The sequence below is a fragment of the Chenopodium quinoa genome, unplaced genomic scaffold (assembly GCF_001683475.1).
Source record: "Chenopodium quinoa cultivar QQ74 unplaced genomic scaffold, ASM168347v1, whole genome shotgun sequence".
Classification (NCBI taxonomy): domain Eukaryota; kingdom Viridiplantae; phylum Streptophyta; class Magnoliopsida; order Caryophyllales; family Amaranthaceae; genus Chenopodium; species Chenopodium quinoa.
The window spans coordinates 1,868,528-1,888,426 of NW_018742418.1; the positions used below are offsets into that span (position 1 = coordinate 1,868,528).

The following is a 19,899-nucleotide window of genomic DNA, read 5'->3' on the forward strand; positions in this document are numbered from 1 at the left end:
CAAAACGACGTCGTTTTGCAAGCCAGAAAGGAAAAAAAAAAGGGAAAGCAGCGTGTACATGTGGGGCCCACCGGTTACTGTTCACGAGTATTTCCCCTCAACTCTTGTGCGTTTTCCATAGCTCTCAACGGTGAGGGTTTTTTCCCTCACTAACGTAATGCTCGGGTATTTTTTTTACACCTTTATTTTTACTCGTGAGGGTTTTTTTTCTCACTGCCGGGAGTGCTCTTATGAGTAGGAGACCCCTCAATTTATCAAATTTTGCGGGAGTTGCCCTCATGCTTAAGTAGACCGGCGCACCACTAGTACTCCCCCCGTTTCATTGAAAATTATATAGTGCACTACGGTGTACCATACTTATGGTACATCTGATGTTAAATGACGTGTTTTTAACATTTTATTTGCAAGCTGTTAATTTGTTATTTAAAAGGAAAAGGAAAAAAAAATAAATAAATAAATAGACAATCTCTTCCACAATTCATGGGATTTCAACTTGATATTCTCCATTTTTACATAACTTCCAAAATTAAATTTCACCATATTTCAATTTCGAATTAAGAGAAAACAAAGTTTATAGGGAATTTTGTAAAGAGAGAAATACTGAGCAAAATAATGTCGTACCAATCAGAATCACGCCTTGATTTTAATTCTTTATTTGTTGATAATGCTCAAGATAATAATGATATTGACAAGGGTGATGAATATGAGGACATTGTAGGAGAAGGTAATTTAATTTTATTTGTTATGAATTTAATTTCAGAATTTTGCTTATTAGGTTGATTATATTTCGTTATTATTTTGCACGATTATGGTATAAATACCATTGTGTTTTTTTTTCCCATTGATATTTATGAATTTGAGATATACAAAGGTTGATGATGTTGTTCTTTATATTTTTTTTTTTCAAAGGTTGAAGATGATGTTCTTTATATAAATATATATATATATATATATATATATATATATATATATATATATATATATATATATATATTTTCAAGGTTGAAGATGATGTTCTTTATAAAGTGTACTTATGTTCATTGTTATAATTATTGAACAATCACATGAATGTTCTTTATTTTTATCCCTTATGTTCTTTGATTGGATGTTCTTTGATTTATCATGTTTGTACTTTGATTTATCCGGTATGTTCTTTGAATTATTATAACATTAATTTTAAATACTATATCAATTATTAATTCTATATTTTTTAAAATATTAATTATTATTAACTATGTATTTTTTTTAAAATCAGAATCATGAAGGTTGATGACGATATTCTTTTGAGATCTCCTCAATTGATGATTGTTTTTCAGATCTAAAGAACATCCGTAATTTTACTAAAGAATATGATAATATTATGTAATGAACATAACTTATATATATATTATACCTACCACGATCCAAAGACAAAATTCAAAGAACATTTCACAATAAGCAATAAATATTATATGACAATAGAAGTACATTGCAATTACAATCAAGGAACATGGACATTTAAAATAATCTATCAAAAGATCTAATATAATAAAAATCATTATATGATATAATTATGGACATAAGGAAAGAATATAGTTTTAAAAATTAATTGTACATTACAAACAACTATAAAGTACATCATGTTTTCTAATAAAGAACATTATTAAATCACATATAGAACATCACAAGAAATATAAACCGAACCTACAATGACTATTATAACTATATATATATATATATATATATATATGAAAATTTGGACGTAATAAATAATTTGAAAGCTGAAATTTTGAAAATGAAATTTAAAATTTTGAATTTTGAAATTTAAAAACAAAATCTTAAATTAATTTTGGGAGAAATAAATTTAGAGAATAAAAAAAATATGAGAAACTGCATTTTTGGAGAGAGATCGAAACTGATTTTGGAAAATGATAATTTTTGAAAATATTTTTATCCGTTAATGTGAGTCATGGGTAGATCTTTTCCCGTAATTAAATATTTATGCTGAGAAAACCTCGCGTTCTTCTTTTCTAACTTGATGTTCTTTAGAATATGCATGTTTATTATTTACTAACATGAATACATGATGTTCTTTCCGCTTTTTTCAAGCTTATTTGGTGCCTGCGTTTTATGAAAAAGAGGATGTCGTTTTTACCCGAGTGTATCATGCGCATGGTACACCCAGGTGTACAGATCATGAATTACCATTTCATAATGTTTTTATTTACGTAAATCGATGCAACCTTTTGTTAATCTTTGATCGCAAATATCTTTAATCTCACATTAGGGAAAATTTTAAAAGTTAGATATTAATATTGTACTCACCAAGACTCAAACTAGACTCCATATGACTATATTTATTCTTATAAATTGAGAGAACTTTAGAAGATTATCTCTTATTTTTAAAAGTCAAAATATTTCAAATGAGAAAATTGTGAAACGGAAGAAGTAAAAAGTTTAGAGTACTTTATTCGTTTCAAAATGATTTACATTCTTTTTTTTTTTTTTGAGTGTTTCAAAATAATTTATTCACTTTTTATTTTAATTCCACACATATCTCTTTATTTTTTTCATATTATTCTCATTATAATTTTAATAAATGGTCTTAATCCAAAGCTTTATGGTACCAACCAAAAGATAGATGGTCCCAAATTCCCAATGTATTTTAATTGTCCCAATGTAATTTTTTTCAAAAAAAAAAAAAGGTTCCAAATTCCAATGGATTTATTCTAAGAATTTTCCCTTTTTGTAATTTAAACAAAAGATTCCAAATGATTTGAACGTATTGAACGGAGGGAGTAAATAAAGTGTGAATGATGTCATTTCATAGTATCGAACTGCTTTAACGTGATGATCCCACGTTTAGCAATTTTACATACTCGACAAAGTCTGAACCGGGCCCTCCGATGAAGGGTGGTCTTATATTAGCCTATATAGCACAATCACATAAGATTGATCATTTTAAACTTTATACGGTCATAAATGTATGTTGGAAATCATGAAAAAATTAAAACATCCAAATCAAGCATAAAGTAAATAACTAAAATAGTCATATTCTTAACATACATGAGGGCAATTTCAGACTTCTGTTTATTTCATAGTTATTTATTTATTTGTTGTGTTCGGTGAAGGTAAGAGGTTAACAATTACTCATTGCACCCTAAACACCTCTGTTTTCTGTTGTACTCTAATAAAATCATATCCATCTTATGATTTATCACAATACGTAATATATATAAATTTATTCACGTGGGTCTTGTTTAAAATTTTATATGAACGATAAAAAATATTAAATAAAGTCCACGGGATATAGTGAAAAGGCATTTATTGTTGTTATCTTTAAAAAATCTATCCACTTTATGTGTTGTATCTACAAAATAAGAATTTTCTGGCAATTACCACCAACCATTTTTCTCGTTTTACTAACAATGACTAAGATCATCCACAATGGCTAGCTACATGCCTTTGTAGCTTTGGGTTACCACATCATTATTACTCAAACTACATCATTTAAGCTACAATGTCCACAATAAGAGCATCCACAATGGTAGTATAAAAGGACTTGCTTGCAATTTATAAATAGTTGGAGCTACATGCTCACCATTGTAGAGCTACATGCTCACCTTGTAGCTCCATGGAGCTACAAGGTTTTGCTCCACCCAATACACTTACATTGATTTGTTTAATATTTGTATGTATTTGCTTTATGTTTATTTTTTTATTTTTGGTTTATTATTATTATTCCCAATTACAAAAATAAATAGCTAACCATTGTGAAGGTTATAGCTTAGATGTTGTAGCTTATTTTAACAAAAAAAATAATGATGTGGCAATTGCTAGCTACAAACACATGTAGCTAACTATTGTAGATACTCTAACAATCTACTTCCTTTTGTAATATTAGTATGTCCCACATGGTCACATGTTATTTAATTAATACATAAAATGTAACGAACAAATCAATTTATATGCCTTGGGTGGAGTGAAACTACATAGCTTTGTAGAGCTATATAGTTTCACACCAAAGCTAAAAGCTTTGTAGCTCCACAATGGCTAGCTTATAGCTCCAAGTATTTAAAAATTGCAAGCAAGTCCTTATGCACAACCATTATAGATGCTCTTACAAATTTTATTCTTTTTTATGTATTTCACCACCCTCATTTTATAAAAACACAAAAAAATTCTCACTAGATTAATCAACCATTCAAGTGTGACATCATGGTAAGCCCCATAAACAACCTTCCCTTCATTTTTCCTTATTTTCCTTCCTTCGTCACTCAATTTTCCCTTCTATGTTTTTTCACTTCAACTCTCTTTCTTCTTTAATTCTCATTAGCTAGTGATGCTCACCCACAAAAATTCTTCCACGAAATTATTAATTCTCATTAGATTCTTCACTAGTCCTCTTTCCTTTTCAAAAAATAAAATTTGAAATTTCCACAACCCCTACTTCTAGTATATGGATCATAGAATTTGCATCTTGAATTCTCCCTAATCTATGAAGTGGGCAGAAAAACCCGGTACCCACACTTATAGATCTTGCACCTAGATATTAGTATCTTGCAAAATACCAAAAAACAATAATGAAATTGCAACTTTAATTTTGTTCAACATTAGGTAAAATTCACAAAATATGAATTAATTTCGCTCAATACTATCACCATAATCAAATCCCCAAATTGATAACAAAATCCTAATTTCAATTCGAAAAACCCCCAATTAAGTTGTTAAAAATATTAACTATTTATACACACCTCTCTCCATGGTTGCATTGTATTATTGATGCAAGAACGATGAATAATGAAATCCTAACTTTAGTTTTCAATAAATTGAATTGAGTTTTTGCCCAAAATTAGAGTGGAAATGAAGAAGACAGAAGAAATATCGAAAGACGAAGAAAAGGAGGAAAATATTAAAGAAAGATTGTTTTATGGGGCCCACCATGATGTCACACACATGAGTGGTTGGTTAATCTAGTGGGAACGTTTAGCTGGAGTTAGGAGTGTTTCCAAAATAAATTGATTCATACTAATCAGCTAATGTGAACTACGCCCTCCGTCCCCTAATTTTTTCCCCATTGCAAAAATATGGGTCAAACTTTTAAAACTTTGACCATAAATTCTCGTTAATCTATAAGTTATAATATATTCATGTGGGATTTTGTTAGAATCGTCTCATTGTAAAGTTTATTAAAATCAATTTTTTATAATTTTTACGCGTATAAAAATGAAGATATATACGTTTGAAAACGTGTCTTGAAAATCGTGAAAAGTCAAATGAAGCAAAAAATAAGGGACAGAGGGAGTGCTATTTAGCAAATTAGATGATTGGTTTTGTTAAATCCTCTAATAATGCTTAATAAGCTTTTTTGGCTCAAAACATAGATATAACCAAACACAACCTTAGTGTTTTAATAATAAAATGTAGGTGCTAAGATACTATATATATATATATATATATATATATATATATATATATATATATATATATATATTTCCTCCGTTCCTTTTTAGATGACACAGTTTGACTTTTACACTATTCACAAACAACACTTTGACTAACTTTTGTAATTTGTAGCTATGATAAAACATAATCATGTGAGATCTTGTTTGAATCGTCTTAATGTATATTTTATTAATATCCACTTTTTATAATTTTACAATGTTGATATTGGGAGATATAACTTGTGAAAATTGTGCGTTGGCAAACGTGATAAAAGAAACGTGTCATTTAATTAGGAACGGAGGAAGTATATATATAAAATTGTACTCACTCCGTTTTTTTAAAGTGTTACAGTCACCAAATGTGGTCTTACATTCATTACTTTATTTTAATAAACTCAACCCCACTATCTTTCTTTTACAATTTTTTAATACTATCCCGCTTACTTCTTATTTATTTAAGTCAATTAAATTGCTTAAAACAATGTGTCGATCAAAGTAAACACTTAAAAAACGGAAGAAGTAGGTGGTTATTAATCAAAGTATCACAACCGGGAAAGGAGGTCTTGATCAAATCAGTGGCCCAAAGTAATCTCGACTTATATGATGAGTAATTTTAGGATTCCGGATGAAATTATTAATGACATTCATAGGTTACTAGCTCGATTGTGGGGTTCTATTACATTGGCAAAAATGGGAGGACTTATGCAAGACGAAAAATCAAGGGGGGATGGGATTTTGTGATTTACGGGTTTTCAACCAAGCTTTGTTGGTGAAACGATGTTGGAGACTTCATCGCAACCAAGGTTCACTCCTACACTCTATATTGAAAGCTAAATATTTTTAAAATTGCGATGTGTTGGAGGCAAACCGGGGTTATGACCCTAGTTACACTTGGAGAAGCATGTGGGGCGCCAAATTTCTTCTCCTTGACGGGTTAAAATGAAGGGTTGGGAATGGCTGCGATATTTCAGTTTAGGACAATGCTTGGTTGCGAGGTAACTCTGCTATAAGCGTGCCTTCTCCGCTGCCTCATAGTAATTTGACTTTGAGAGTGGTAGCTTTAATTGATCATGTTAGTCGGTCTAGGCGTGTGGATGTGATTCAAGAGAATTTTAGTGCTGCTGATCAGGCCTTGATCCTTCTTTTTCCTTTATCTGACCGCTCCCTTAGAGACGTGATGTATTGATGGCCATCTAAAAATGGGGAATTTAATGTACGTTCAGCTTATTGGCTTGGTAAGCATGGCTTGTCAATGGCACAATCGGCTGATGATGTGTGGAAAATAATATGGAATATGAAAGGACCTCCCAAGCTTGCCCATTTCCTTTGGAAGGCGTGTAAGGGATTCCTGGCGATACGAGAAAGACTCCATTATCGTCATATGCTTAAGGATAAGACTTGTTTGATTTGTGGGAATGGGGATGAGTCTATTATAAATGCTACATTTGAGTGTAAGGCGGCTGTTGAGATATGGGCAGCTAGCAGTTATAACTCTATTGTTTCACATACTCCTTCTCTGAATTTTGGGAATCGATTGGTGTGGCTAGTGTCGAAGGTCTCGAGTGAGGAGTTGAGATCAATGGCCACTCGAATATGGGCGGCTTGGTGGTGTCAGAACAAGTTTGTCTTTGAGCAAAAGAGTGTGTGTGCTATGAGTGTTGTAGCTAGAATTTTTATGGGGCAGAGTTCGCATAACTTGCCCTTAGTGAGTGCGTGGCAATATTCGAATGTGGGTGTCATTAAAATCAACTGTGATGCCTATGTTGGGAGTGTGACTAGTGACGATGGGGGCAGGATAGTAGCTGCAGCAGTTCGCCAGGAGAAGGTGGGCTGGCCTTCTGATCTAGCTGAAGCTACTGCTTGCAAGTTCGGGCTCCAAGTGGCGTTTAGGCTGGGGTACTCAAATGTGCAATTGGAGAGCGATGCATCCAAAATTGTTCAAGGAATTAGGAGGAAGGCATGGGTTTTAATCCTTTGTATATGCTGATTGATGATATTTGTTCTCTCTCTCAATTTTTTGTTGGTTTCTTGGTGTCTCATGTAAAGCGTGCGGGTAATACTTTGGCTCACATGTAGCACGGTGGGACTCGAGAGGTTGTAATGAATTTATTTGCCTAGGTCCTTTCCCCCAAAGTCTTTTAACTTTGGCGGAAATTGACCTCTGTTTTGATATCCTGCAGGAGTTTGAAAAAAAATTGCTTAAAACAATGTGACGATCAAAGTATAACACTTTAAAAAACGGAAGAAGTAGGTGGTTATTAATTAAACGAGAAGAGTAGTTGGTGTTTATTGCTCCAAAATCCCCAAAATAAAGAAATAATTCAACATGCATACGCAACCTATATAAACACAATCACGTGAGATTCATTTTAAATTTATATGAACGGTCAGAAACGTACGCTAAAAATTGTGAAGAGGCATCTGAAGCAAACATAAAGCACATGACTAAGATAATAATATTTGAGACATATATGAGGGCAATTTCATGTTATGGTTTATTTCATACTCACTTTCTTTTCTTTTATTTGCAACACTATCCTTTAGACACGCTTTTTAGGAGCTGATTAGATTGGGTAAATAAACGATTTCTATCAAAATAATTTTGACACCAAGAATGGAGAAGGGTTAGATATTACATGTATAAATTATTTTGATTACTTTTGTTCGCTTTAATTACATAATTACTTCCTCAAAGTGTGTATTGAAAGTGCGTTGCAAATAAAATAAACGCATGTGGAAACTTTAACTATTCATTATGTTCAATGAAGGTAAGAGGTAACAATGACCTATAGCACTCTAAAAAATCTACCGCAATCTCAACAAATATGCTCAACACCTCAGCTCATGTTGTCCAATCTAATATAATCATACTCATCTTATCTGTCATATTTATAATTTTAAAAAGGTAAAATTGGTCACAACAGCACCAACTATTACAAAGGTGCGTGTAGCAACACAACCTTTCGATGGTGCATTCTACATCACAAACTATGCACTTGGGTGCACATAACAACATAAATGATACCGAAAAACTAAGATTTTGCCGGAAAACTGATGATTTAATATGTTTTTTTTTTTAATTTTTTTTATTCTCATGATATTAATTTATTACACTATCACTCCATTTACCTTTTTCCTGCATATTCGTATCACTCTCAACCTCCACCATTACTGTGATTCCTGTTTAAAGTTTACAGAGTGCTTCTTTGATAATTGTGGGTTTAAGGACGACGAATGGTAATCTCTCACCGAATTTTAAGATACAAAAGTTACTTTGTGATACCAAGCCCCCAAAAATATTGCAAACATAATTGTGCTTAATTAATTGCTTTCCTGTTTATTTACTCTTCAAATTTCTATTTTCACTCTTCAACTTAAGTTCAAGGATTTGTTTTGCCAAATCAGATTTCTATTTCACCTACTAATACTGCCTTCTCAGAGACCAAACCATCCATCCAATTAAAAAATTTGCAATTATCAACCTAAAAATAAGAATTTTCTTCTCAATTACCCACAATAAATCAAAACTCAATTACTCCCTACATTTCATATTAATTGCAACACTTTCCTTTTACATCTGTTTCATATTAATTGCAACACTTCTATATTTGGAAAGGACCCACCATTATTTTGTAATTTCCTCAACATGTTTTCTACTCCCAATGGACTTTTTCCTCAATGAGAATTCCAGTTTTTCGGTATCATTTATGTTGCTATGTGCATCAAAGTGCATAGTTTGTGATGCAGAATACACCCTCATCGAAAGGTTATGCTGCTACACGCACCTTTGTAATAGTTGGTGTTGTTGCGGCCAATTTGTCCTTTAAAAAATTATCATAACTACGTAATATATACAAATACATTCACATGAATTTCATTTGAAATATTATATAAATGGTAAAAAAAAAGGGCACATGATATTGTGAAAATGGCACTCATTGCGTAATAAAGAAATATAAATCCTATCCACTTTATCTGTCAAATCTACAAAATAATCAACTTACCTTGCAGCTTATATACACACTATCACATGAGATTCATTTAAATTTTATACGAAGGATCAGAAACGTATATGTGAAGACTGTGAAAAAGCAAACTGAATGAATAAGATAATGCAGAATACTTCCTTAAATTTTAATAAATTACTTGTGTTACCCCCAGTGGCGGACTGGGCCTTGTGCCTGGTGGGTCAAATGACTCACCAGGGCCCAAAAAAATTTTAAGTTTTTTTTTAAAAAATAAAAAAATAAAACCGACACTTCCTCAAGCCCTAGCCCACTGCCTCCTCAGCTGCTCTTCCCTCTTCGCCTCTTGACTTCCTCTTCGCTTCATCTTCACCAGACTGCCTCCACCCAGCCAGTCAGCCACCCTCCAGTCGCCTGCTCTGCCTCTGCTGCTTGCCTGCTTCAGTGCAAGGCTGGAAATGGAGCAGGAGAAGGTCTCACTTACCTCTTATTTCTCTTATCTTTATGCTTTTAATTACTGCTACTGTTCTTTTCAACGAGTTCAGAATTCACGAGTATCAACCCCAAGATCATAACCCTCATCTTCAAAATACCCATAATTCATCTCCAGGTTTGTTGTGTATAATCACTAATTTTCTTCAATTTCTTGCTTTTTTAGTGGTGAATTTTTGTGGGTTTGTTGAAATTCTGTGTTTTGAGTGATGGGTTTGTTGAATTTGTTAAAATGGTGGCTGAATTTTGGTGGGTTTCTTGTGTTTTGTAGTGTTGGATAACTTGTGTTTGTGTTTATGTTTTGCCCTAAAGGTGAATTTTTCTGAATTGGGTGTTGCAGTTGCGTTGGACGGATTCACTACATGTAGCTCTACTGTAGAGTACAATGGAGGAGAAGTGGGGTGGTTGTATTTTGTACTGTTTGAATATTTGGATGTATTTTTTAGTACTATTATTTGGTTGTTTGGTAAAAAAATTTTTTTACATATTTGATTATCGATTGTGACTCACCAGTCGGAAAATCCTGGGTCCGCCACTGGTTACCCCATTATTTTTTTTCTAATGACTTTTAATTTTCTCAACACACCCCACTTACACAATATTAATTACATTCATTGCTCCTTTCTAACACTATGTGTTAGTGAAAATCATGCATTTTTTTTTCCAAAAAAAGAGAGAGATCATTCTAGACATAAATAAGGTAATTTCAGAAATTTTCTATTTTAGGTATTATGAAATTGACAATACTATCCCTCAAAAAAAGAGTTTTCAAAACTCGACTATGTGAATTGACCAAAATGCCCCTCTAAAGTCTAACCCATGTCCATATATTTGATCTTTCCCTCCTTCCCCCTCTACATTGTTGTATTTAGGCCATATTGGCGCATCAGAAACAGTGTCCCTTGACTACCTTCCTCCACTTCTTCTCTACTCTTTTGGTGCTTACAATCTGCTGTTTATTTTGCTCACATTTCTCTGCTTTCTCTCTCCTTTTTTCTGACGTTTTTCTCTGCCAACTTTTTCTCTTCATTTGCCTTTTTCTCTTCAAGAATTTCCCTCACCATAATCATACTAAACCCATAATCAATTTCAGGTATTCTTCTCTTTTCTCTGCATTTGCCCTTTTTCATTTCATTCTTACACCATGAGATTATACGTTTGATTTTTTGTTTTATTTTTGAAATTTGTAAAACGCCAACTCTGATAACTACCATGTTTCGTTTGATTTTTTATTTTTAATTTTTGTTTGATGGGTTTGTTGAAGTTTCTGTTTGATGGAATGGTGAAAATTCGAAGTTTCAGATATGGGGTTTTTCCCCTCGATTTTTGGGTTGAAGTTTATGTCCTCGTATTTTCCTTGTTTTTTAGAACTCTTTGGTGATTTTTGGGTTGAATTATGAGATTTCTCTTAAACCCTTCAACCTTTTCTGTGCTGGGGTTTAAAGGGTTGAAGTATTTATTTATTTATTTGGTTAATTGTCTCCCATTTCATGAAACGCCAATGATCATGATATATTTTTTATGATTTTTTGAGGTGTTTTTTTTCGAAATGTTTGTGAAAGAAGGGTAAAAATCAGTATTTTTATATTTTGCCGTCTCTTGAAATTTCCAGTTGTATTTCTGTGTTGGAGCATATAATGCTGCATAAACCCTTGGCCTTTAACACTATTTTGGTGTAATTTTGTTTTATTTTTGGGGAAATATGCTTCATGTTTTGTATCTTCAATCTTAAAATGCAACTTTTTTAAAAAAAAAATCTTTGGATTTGATTGTAATTCTTCTGTAAAATTTTGCATCTTCATGTTTTACGGGACATAATGTTTGTTACTTGTGCTATGCCTAGATTTGACCAAGATTCAAGTGTGAAATTTATGTGTAGTACATAGGATACTTGGTGAAATCCATAATATAGTAAGTGGGTTTGAACTTTATGGAACGGAGGTAGTAGATATTATTGGCGTTTTAATTATTTGCTAGTTAAATAATAAGCTATATTGATTTCATTGGAATTACCAAACTTGCTCTAATTGAGCCATAGAAGCATATATTAATAGATATTGTATCGTTATGTACTTGTGTTGATGGGCTATGTTTTGAACTTACTTTTGTTTTTCAGATGAGTATAATGAGTGCTCTTAACTTAATAATTTGTATGACTTTTCTACTGAAATTTTCTAATGTTTGGACTTACAGTTGATATGGAGCCTCGGAATTTGTACGAGAAGTCGGGCAAAGGGAAACAACTTATGAGATTTGTGCGTGTTCCTCCTCAAAATTACTATTTGCTTATTTGTTTGTTGGGTTTTCTTGCTGATGAGTTTTGTGAGACTTTGTTCCATGATAATTTTCCATGTTCTTTATTAATATGTTTGTATGCATCTTCAAGTTCCAATTTCGTGACAGTGGATTATGAACTTTAACAATTGTTTTTGTAGTCGCGCACTCACGCATCCTGTTCTTAGTATTTGGCAATACTTGGGATAAAAGAAGATTGACTTAAATGTGTTGGACTTTACTATTTGCTGATCATCAATCTTACCCAAACTAAATACATTGCTTAGACAATTATATTCTAGAAAAAGGTTGATCTACTATACTAATTGAGATTGATAGTTCTATTGCTCAACCTTTTTCTGTATCCTTATTTTTCTTTTGTGCTCTACTGCTCTTTTACTTTCTTTTTTTTTAATTAATTTTTTTTTTTTTTTTTTTTTTTTTTTTTTAATGTGCCTATGGTCTGTCCACACAATCTTCTTCAGAGCTTTATGTTTCAAATTCATGTTTTTATTTAAACAGACTAAGAAGGATATGTCTAACATTAGAAAATGGGGATTCCGTAGTTAATCATGTGTTCTTTTCTCAATATGTTATCCCCAGGATCCTGATATATACAGTCCAATAAACTATGAAGCTGATTTGGATACCGATGATGAGCTTGAATTGCAGTTTTTGCAGGCCACACTTGATGATAAAGCAAGTAGTTTACTTAGAACCTTTATTGGTAACTTGTTGCATTTTAAGCTAGACATAATGGGTTCATATTTTATCTTAGTTGAATTGTTTATATAATAATCTAAGTAAGAAGCAGTAAAGCGCGATAGCAATATATTTGTTAAAGAACACAATTCTAATGGATTTGGTTTGTAAAACTGGTACTAACTAATGTGTTTCTTGTCCTATGATGAAATATAAAGGACATAGCTTATGAGCAGGTTTCTCCTGTTGACTGCGTAGACAATGCCTCATCATCTGGTTCTTCCAGTTACAACTCCAAGAAAGTTGACCATTTTGTTTCGATGGGCTTTGAGGAGAAATTGGTGATCCGAGCAATCAAGGAAAACGGTGATGCATGCTCATTTTAATACTACTTTCATTTGCCCCCTTTTTGTATGGTTTTTTTTTTTTTTTTTTTTTTTTTTTTTTTTTTTTTTTTTTTTTTTTTCCTGGATGGGATGAATCCTCCATCCTTGTATTGCATGGTTTGACTGAAGCTTAATTTGCTATATAACCTTCAAGGTGAGGACAATGATGAAGCAATACTCAACAGTTTATTGACATACCCGGTAAGTTAAAATCCATTGATCATAGAATTTGATTATAAATGGCATTTGTGGTAATTGACAACAGTTCTGAAATTGGAATCACAGGTGCTATATTGCCTAAAGGTTGCTTTTAATGTTTGACAGTGCCTGTTTACTATGTTTAGAAGCTCGATTAGTTTGTCAGTATAATGCTATATACCTGAATAATGATTACAGGATTCATAGTCATAGAATAGCCATTGACTTGGTTATGGGATTCTTAAATGCAGGTTCTTGAAGACTCCCTTGGAGAAGATATTGGTTCTTCTTCCAAGCCGAAGTCACCCACTCATATAAATGAGGACTTTTTAGATGATTTTTCGGACTGTGATAGTTCTTGTGGAGAGGCAGAGGTATATAGTTGAACAGTTGTCTGGAAATCAGGAATCCATATAATTGTTTTGTGCTATTTGTAGTCCTACAATTTAGTTGTTATGTTTAAGATTGTTGCTCATAGTCTTTGTTAGCCCTTTGTGTATCCTCAAAAAGTAATAGTATCAATGCTTTTAAATTGCTCGTGTAATATGTCATAAGGTATATTGGGGCACTCAAACTGTAGCTTCTTGAGATGTGACCTCGGCCTTGTTCCATTTGAGCATCGCCGTTAAATAATTTTTTCAACCAACTTTTCTTTGCATGTTTGGTGGAAACTATAAAATGAAACTCATAGATGTCTTCAGTAATAGTTTTGTGAACTTGAATCTGGTTTCTTCAATTTGCTAATTTATAATAGTTCTGAATGTGTGAAATAACTTGATTCAGTGTTCAGACCAAAGAAAATTTTTCTTTCTACTAGGTCCAATCAACCAAAGGTTATTCTCCACAAGTTTATCTGTTTCATACTTTTCTTCCAAGCCCTAGTTTTGATAAGTAAAGCTATTAATTGTCGTGCCTTTTGATTTAAAGATTTGAAAGTTTGATAGTTGTTTTGTCTTGTAGGGAAAAGAAAGAGATGCTGATTACAAAAACAAGACCATATCAATAATGGTTGATATGGGTTACAACCTTGAGGATGTTCTAATTTCTGTAGAGAGATGTGGTTAGTGAACTATAGTATAATTTTGATGTCTTGTTTGAGATTGGTTTTTGGAATATATCTTATTTTTGCTTATTATCTTTTTACTGGATCATCACAATTAAAGATTACATTTTAACTAGGTTTTTTTTTTTTTTTTTTTTTTTTTTTGTCTTCATTTGATAGACACACTTTGACGTTTTAGGCAAATTTAATTGACCTTAAAAAATTGACCTTTTATATATAATTTTATAGTGTGGTAATAATCCCTTCGCAACATGAATTTCTTCTCACTTCCTGTTTAGGGTTGTTTCATAAAGTTCTTCCTACTTTTACTTTATTCCAATTTTGCCAACAAAAACAATTATTTAACCACAACTAGCACCACTTTTTGGTCACTTTTCTTATTACACTTGATCTTTTTTTTTATAAGTAATCATATGTACCTAATTACATTACTTTATTTATTTATATGTAATTACATTACGTTATTTCTACAGTAATTGGAAAAAAAAGAGCAGTAGTGGAATATTTATCTTATTATAGTTAGTGAGTAGTGATGCAACTTTCTTATCATTGTTAGTGGATTGGTCCAGGTGATGAAAATTTTTATATGCATGTGTGCACCCAAGGTTATTTTTTTCTCATTTGATACTTAATTGAGCAATAACCAGCAAAATGAACAAAAAATACCTTTGGGTGCACCTTGCACCTGAGTGTATATAAGAATCTCTCATGAAATGAAGTAAAAGAATTATGGATGAAAGGAAATTGTGATGACTCTATAGGGAAAGTGCATCAATCAAAGAGAGAAGGATGAAGTACTTAACATGTACATCATTTATGTCATTAATTAGAGCTACTTTTTATTCAGGTTATGATGCGTCCATTGAAGAATTGGCCGATTTTATCTGTGCTGCTGAAATGGCGAAAGTTGCTGATGCAACAGAATTCCCTGACCGTAGTCGAAAACTTGAGAAACCTCAGATGGACAGAAAAAGAAAATCTGTTCAGGTCATCCAGAGGCCTAAAAAGAAACCAGTACCAGAAAGAATGATGGAGGAAAGAAATTTCAAACAGATGATTGGGTTTGGGCTTCCAGGGTACCCTCCTGTTAGAACCAGTAGGATACTACCTGATGAGGCTTTAGGTCCCCCGTTCTTTTTTTATGAGAATGTGGCTTGTACTCCCAAGGGGGTTTGGGAACAAATCTCCCGGTTCCTGTACGACATTGAACCTGAGTTTGTGGACTCCATACATTTTTCTGCAGCTGCAAGGAAAAGAGGGTACATTCATAACCTTCCCATCACGAACCGACAGCCTTTACTTCCAATTCCACCAAAGACAATTCATGAAGCAATACCTGAAGCAAAGAAGTGGTGGCCTTCATGGGATAAGAGAACAAAGCTGAATTGTCTTTTAACTTGCATTGGAAGTGCTCAATTGACTGAGAGAATTAGGAAGAGGGTTGAATCTGGCGAACCTTCTGAAACTGATAAAAAGTTTGTTATCGAGCAATGCAAGAAATGGAACTTGGTGTGGGTTGGAAAGAACAGAGTGGCAGTCCTTGAACCTGAAGACATGGAGATGTTGCTTGGATTCCCAAGATTTTACACCAGAGGTGTTTGCCGGACTGACAGATACAAAACCCTGGGTAACTCCTTTCAGGTCAGCAAATTTTTTTCAGCTTCACAGTTTTATCAGTAAACTTATATTTTGAAGTACAGTTTCTCTCTCAAATTTTTTTTAAGCCTTCCATCGTAACTTAGGTGCTTAAAACTAAACTTTTAGGAACTTAGAATCAAACATATTCTTTACTTCTAGGGTAAATCAAGGTGCATTCATCATCTTCTAACTCTTGAATATGGGCCCTACAGGAATTATGTGTCATCTTTCTTGTATATGCTCAGGATAATACCTGTATTACTCTAGTAAAGCTTTGAGTATTTGTTTCAGATCGACACTGTTGCCTACCAACTCTCAGTTTTGAAACCGATGTATCCAAGTGGCATGAATGTTCTTTCGCTTTTCTCTGGCATTGGTGGAGCAGAAATTGCCCTCTACAGACTTGGGATCCCGTTGAAGAATGTTGTGTCAGTGGAGATTTCCAATGTGAGCCGGGAGATACTCAGGCAGTGGTGGTCAGAGACAGAGCAAGAGGGTAGACTTATCCATGTTGATGATGTTCAAACAATTGATAATGAAATGATGGATCAGTGGATTGAAGAGCTCAATGGATTTGATCTTGTGATAGGTGGAAGCCCGTGCAACAACTTGGCTGGTGGCAACCGGAGGACCAGAGATGGGCTCCAGGGAGAACACTCCTCTCTCTTCTATCATTACTACCGCATCCTCGAGTATGTCAGAATGTCAATGAAAAGAAGAGCAGCTTTCCTATAGTTAGCAGCTTAACAACCAGCTTATATCCCTGTCAAATTCACTGGCTTACAAATAGAAAATCTGAGAACTTTTGTAGGCTTAACAATACACCAAATTACAAACTTATTCAATTTATTATGCATGCTATTGCATTGGCATTATACAACAGAAACAGGTAAAATACTGCCTCGAGGACCTGATTCAATCTCAGTGTTTAGTTGATTTCTTAGAGATCTTACTCTAAATATTTGGAAACAATTTTTCTTGTATTATTACTTGAGACAGCAAGTCAGCAACAGAAACTGGTGATTATTTTGCATATTGATTCTGCAGCTGTTTACATTAATATTTTGTTCATGATTCTGTTGTATTCTAAAGGTTAGCCCAAAGTTTGCTCATGAACTTGATTGGAAAAACAAACGGTTAGCTAAGAGAGTAATTTTCAATTCAGCAACTTTTTGGTGCAGCAAGCCACACCGTGTGACAAGGGTTACCTTTTTGTTAGGGGTTACCCGAGTTATTCAGTCAGTAGTTATTTGAGTTACTCGGTCAGGGATTACTTGAGGGGTTCACTCGGTCAAGGGTTACTTGAGAGGTTACTCGATCAGGGGTTACTCAAGTTACTCTGTCAAGGGTTACACAAGTTACTCGGTCATGGGTTACTCGAGTTACTCGGTCAGGGGTTACTCGAATTGCTCGGTCAAGGGTTAGTTAAGGAGTTCGGTTAGGGGTTACTCGAGTAATTCGGTCAGGGGTTACTCGAGGGGTTCGGTCTGGGGTTACTTGAGGGGTTACTCGGTCAAGAGTAACTCAAGTAACCCATGACCGAGTAACTTGAGTAAACCCGACAACTCGAGTAACCCCTGACCGAGTAACTCAAGTAACCCCTGCAGCACGGCACAACAGGCCGCATACAAAAAATTGTGTTTTCCATTTAAGCCATAAAAAGCTACCAAATCTATTAACTTATACTAAAAGCAAATCCTTCCCTGACACATGTCATTACCTTGTAAAAAAATTTCCCGCCTTTTTTTGCCTCTCTCTCTCTCTCTCTTTTTTTTTTTTTTTTTTTTTTTTAATTTTTTTATTTTATTTTGCAAAATCTTTAAGTAAACTATTTATACCTTATGATATTTTCTTTTCCGTTTGACAATCATATTCCATATATATCCAAATAAAATATTTTTGAATATCTTTTATATGCTTTATATTTTGTAATATTATTGTCAAAAATATTTAACAACCGTGCATTGCACAGGATTTTAACCTAGTTTAGCTGATATATAAAATTACTTTTCTTAAAGCTTATCATGTTCTAGTCTAGCTACAAGTATTTTAATTTAATGAAAACATGCCTGTCAAGCTTTCATCAACTTGAAGCTTCCTCTCATGCACATTTATGAACCTGTTACATTGTTTTCTCCATTGATATGAAGTTAAGACATTGTTTTAATCAACTCTTGGCAATAGATACAGCATCAGTTGAAGTTTTAAGATGAAAAGCCGTTTGAAGCTAAGTGTAGGACTAGACTCGAGCAAAATAAAAAAAAAAAAACTTACATCATTTATATTCTTGTGCTCCTTACATAATAACTAATTTTCATTATACATGCTCTCATCAAGGTGAAATTAATTACTTGCATGCACCATGATGTACCTAGGAATAATAGGTTCACCTGAAATATAATGAGATGAACTTACACGAGATGCCAAAGGCAGAGTAATGAAAAGGGATTTGTTAAACATCGCCCGCAAATTACCATATAAAGCCCACAAATATGACTTGGTGTGACTTTATTGCCCTTTTCCTTTTAAAAAAAAAACACTCTCTACTTCTCTCTAAAAAAAATCAGAAAATCTACCTCTCTTAACAAAATTAATAACGACAATGTCGAGGCGGCAAGGGAAAGAGGTGGCGGCGGCGACGGTGGAGGAAAGGCGGCGACCTGGTGGCAAGGTAATTATTTAATTATTTTTTTAAAAAAAAAAAAAAAAAGAAGACGGTGGCGCGTGGTGGGGCGTCAGGTCCGGCAGCCAAAGCCGGTGGGTGGCGTCTGGCTTGGAAGCCCAGCCACCGGAGCAGGCGTTCAAACCAGAAGCCAGCCCATTGGCTATGGCGTCCAGATCAGGCACCTGTGCCAATGGGTGGGCGTCCAGTTCAGGCGCCTGCCCACTGGCTACGGCTGCCGGAGCTAGCGCCACCGCCAGTGGGTGGGCGTCCTGGCCAGGCGCCCGCCCTTTTTTTTTTTTTTTTTTTTTGTTTTTGTTTTTTTTTGTTTTTTTGGTTTTGTTTTTTTTTTGTTTTTTTGTTTTTTTTTGTTTTTGTTTTTTCTGATTTTTTTTTGTTTTTTTTTGTTTTTGTTTTTTTTTTTATTTTGCAAAATCAGAAATTTAGTTTTATTTAAAATAATTTTGTTTTATGTCTAATTTTTTTTTGTTAATGTGTTTTTTTTTTTTTTTTAAATATTTATCAACTTTATGTGTTTTTTTTATAAATCGTGTATATTTTATTTTTATAAAATCAGATTTTTTTTTTTGTGTTCATGTTTTATTTTTTTTATGTTTGATGTTTAAACATTTTTGATGCCTTAATTGATGTAGTATGTGGAAATTGTTTGTGTTAATTTGTAATTGTTTTTTTTATTTAAAATATGTAATACATTAGGGTATTATGTGTGTATTTGTGTATGTGTAATATATTTGTTTTTATTTTTTATGTTTAATTATTTGAAATAATTTTTATTTTTTTGGAAATCATAAATTTTGTAATATATTAGGGTATTATGTGTGTATTTGTGTATGCCGTATAATATTTTTCTATGTTTAATTAGTTGAAATAATTTGAAATTTTTATTTTGTGTCCTATTTAGTTATTATGTCTTTGATTTTTTATAATCTTTATTAATTTTATGTTTATAAACATGACGATATGTTGGAAGTGTTGGTATTTTGTATCTGTAGGTAGTTATTTATTTTTCTAAAAAACTTTTGTATGTTTATATATTTTTAAATTTTTTGTAAAATTCACTGGGTCGTCATGGTGC

The 19,899-nt window shown here is 33.1% G+C and overlaps 1 protein-coding gene across 1 annotated transcript; it reads left to right on the forward strand.

Annotated features, from left to right (window-relative positions):
- The first annotated feature begins 612 nt into the window (after positions 1-612).
- Positions 613-17,142, forward strand: LOC110707857 (DNA (cytosine-5)-methyltransferase DRM1-like). The gene is made up of 8 exons (XM_021885922.1): positions 613-724; positions 6,647-7,386; positions 12,758-12,853; positions 13,075-13,197; positions 13,692-13,814; positions 14,401-14,500; positions 15,351-16,144; positions 16,433-17,142. Exons 1-8 carry the CDS (start codon positions 613-615, stop codon positions 16,874-16,876), a joined length of 2,532 nt encoding a protein of 843 aa, XP_021741614.1. The 3' UTR covers positions 16,877-17,142.
- Positions 17,143-19,899: the final 2,757 nt, after the last annotated feature.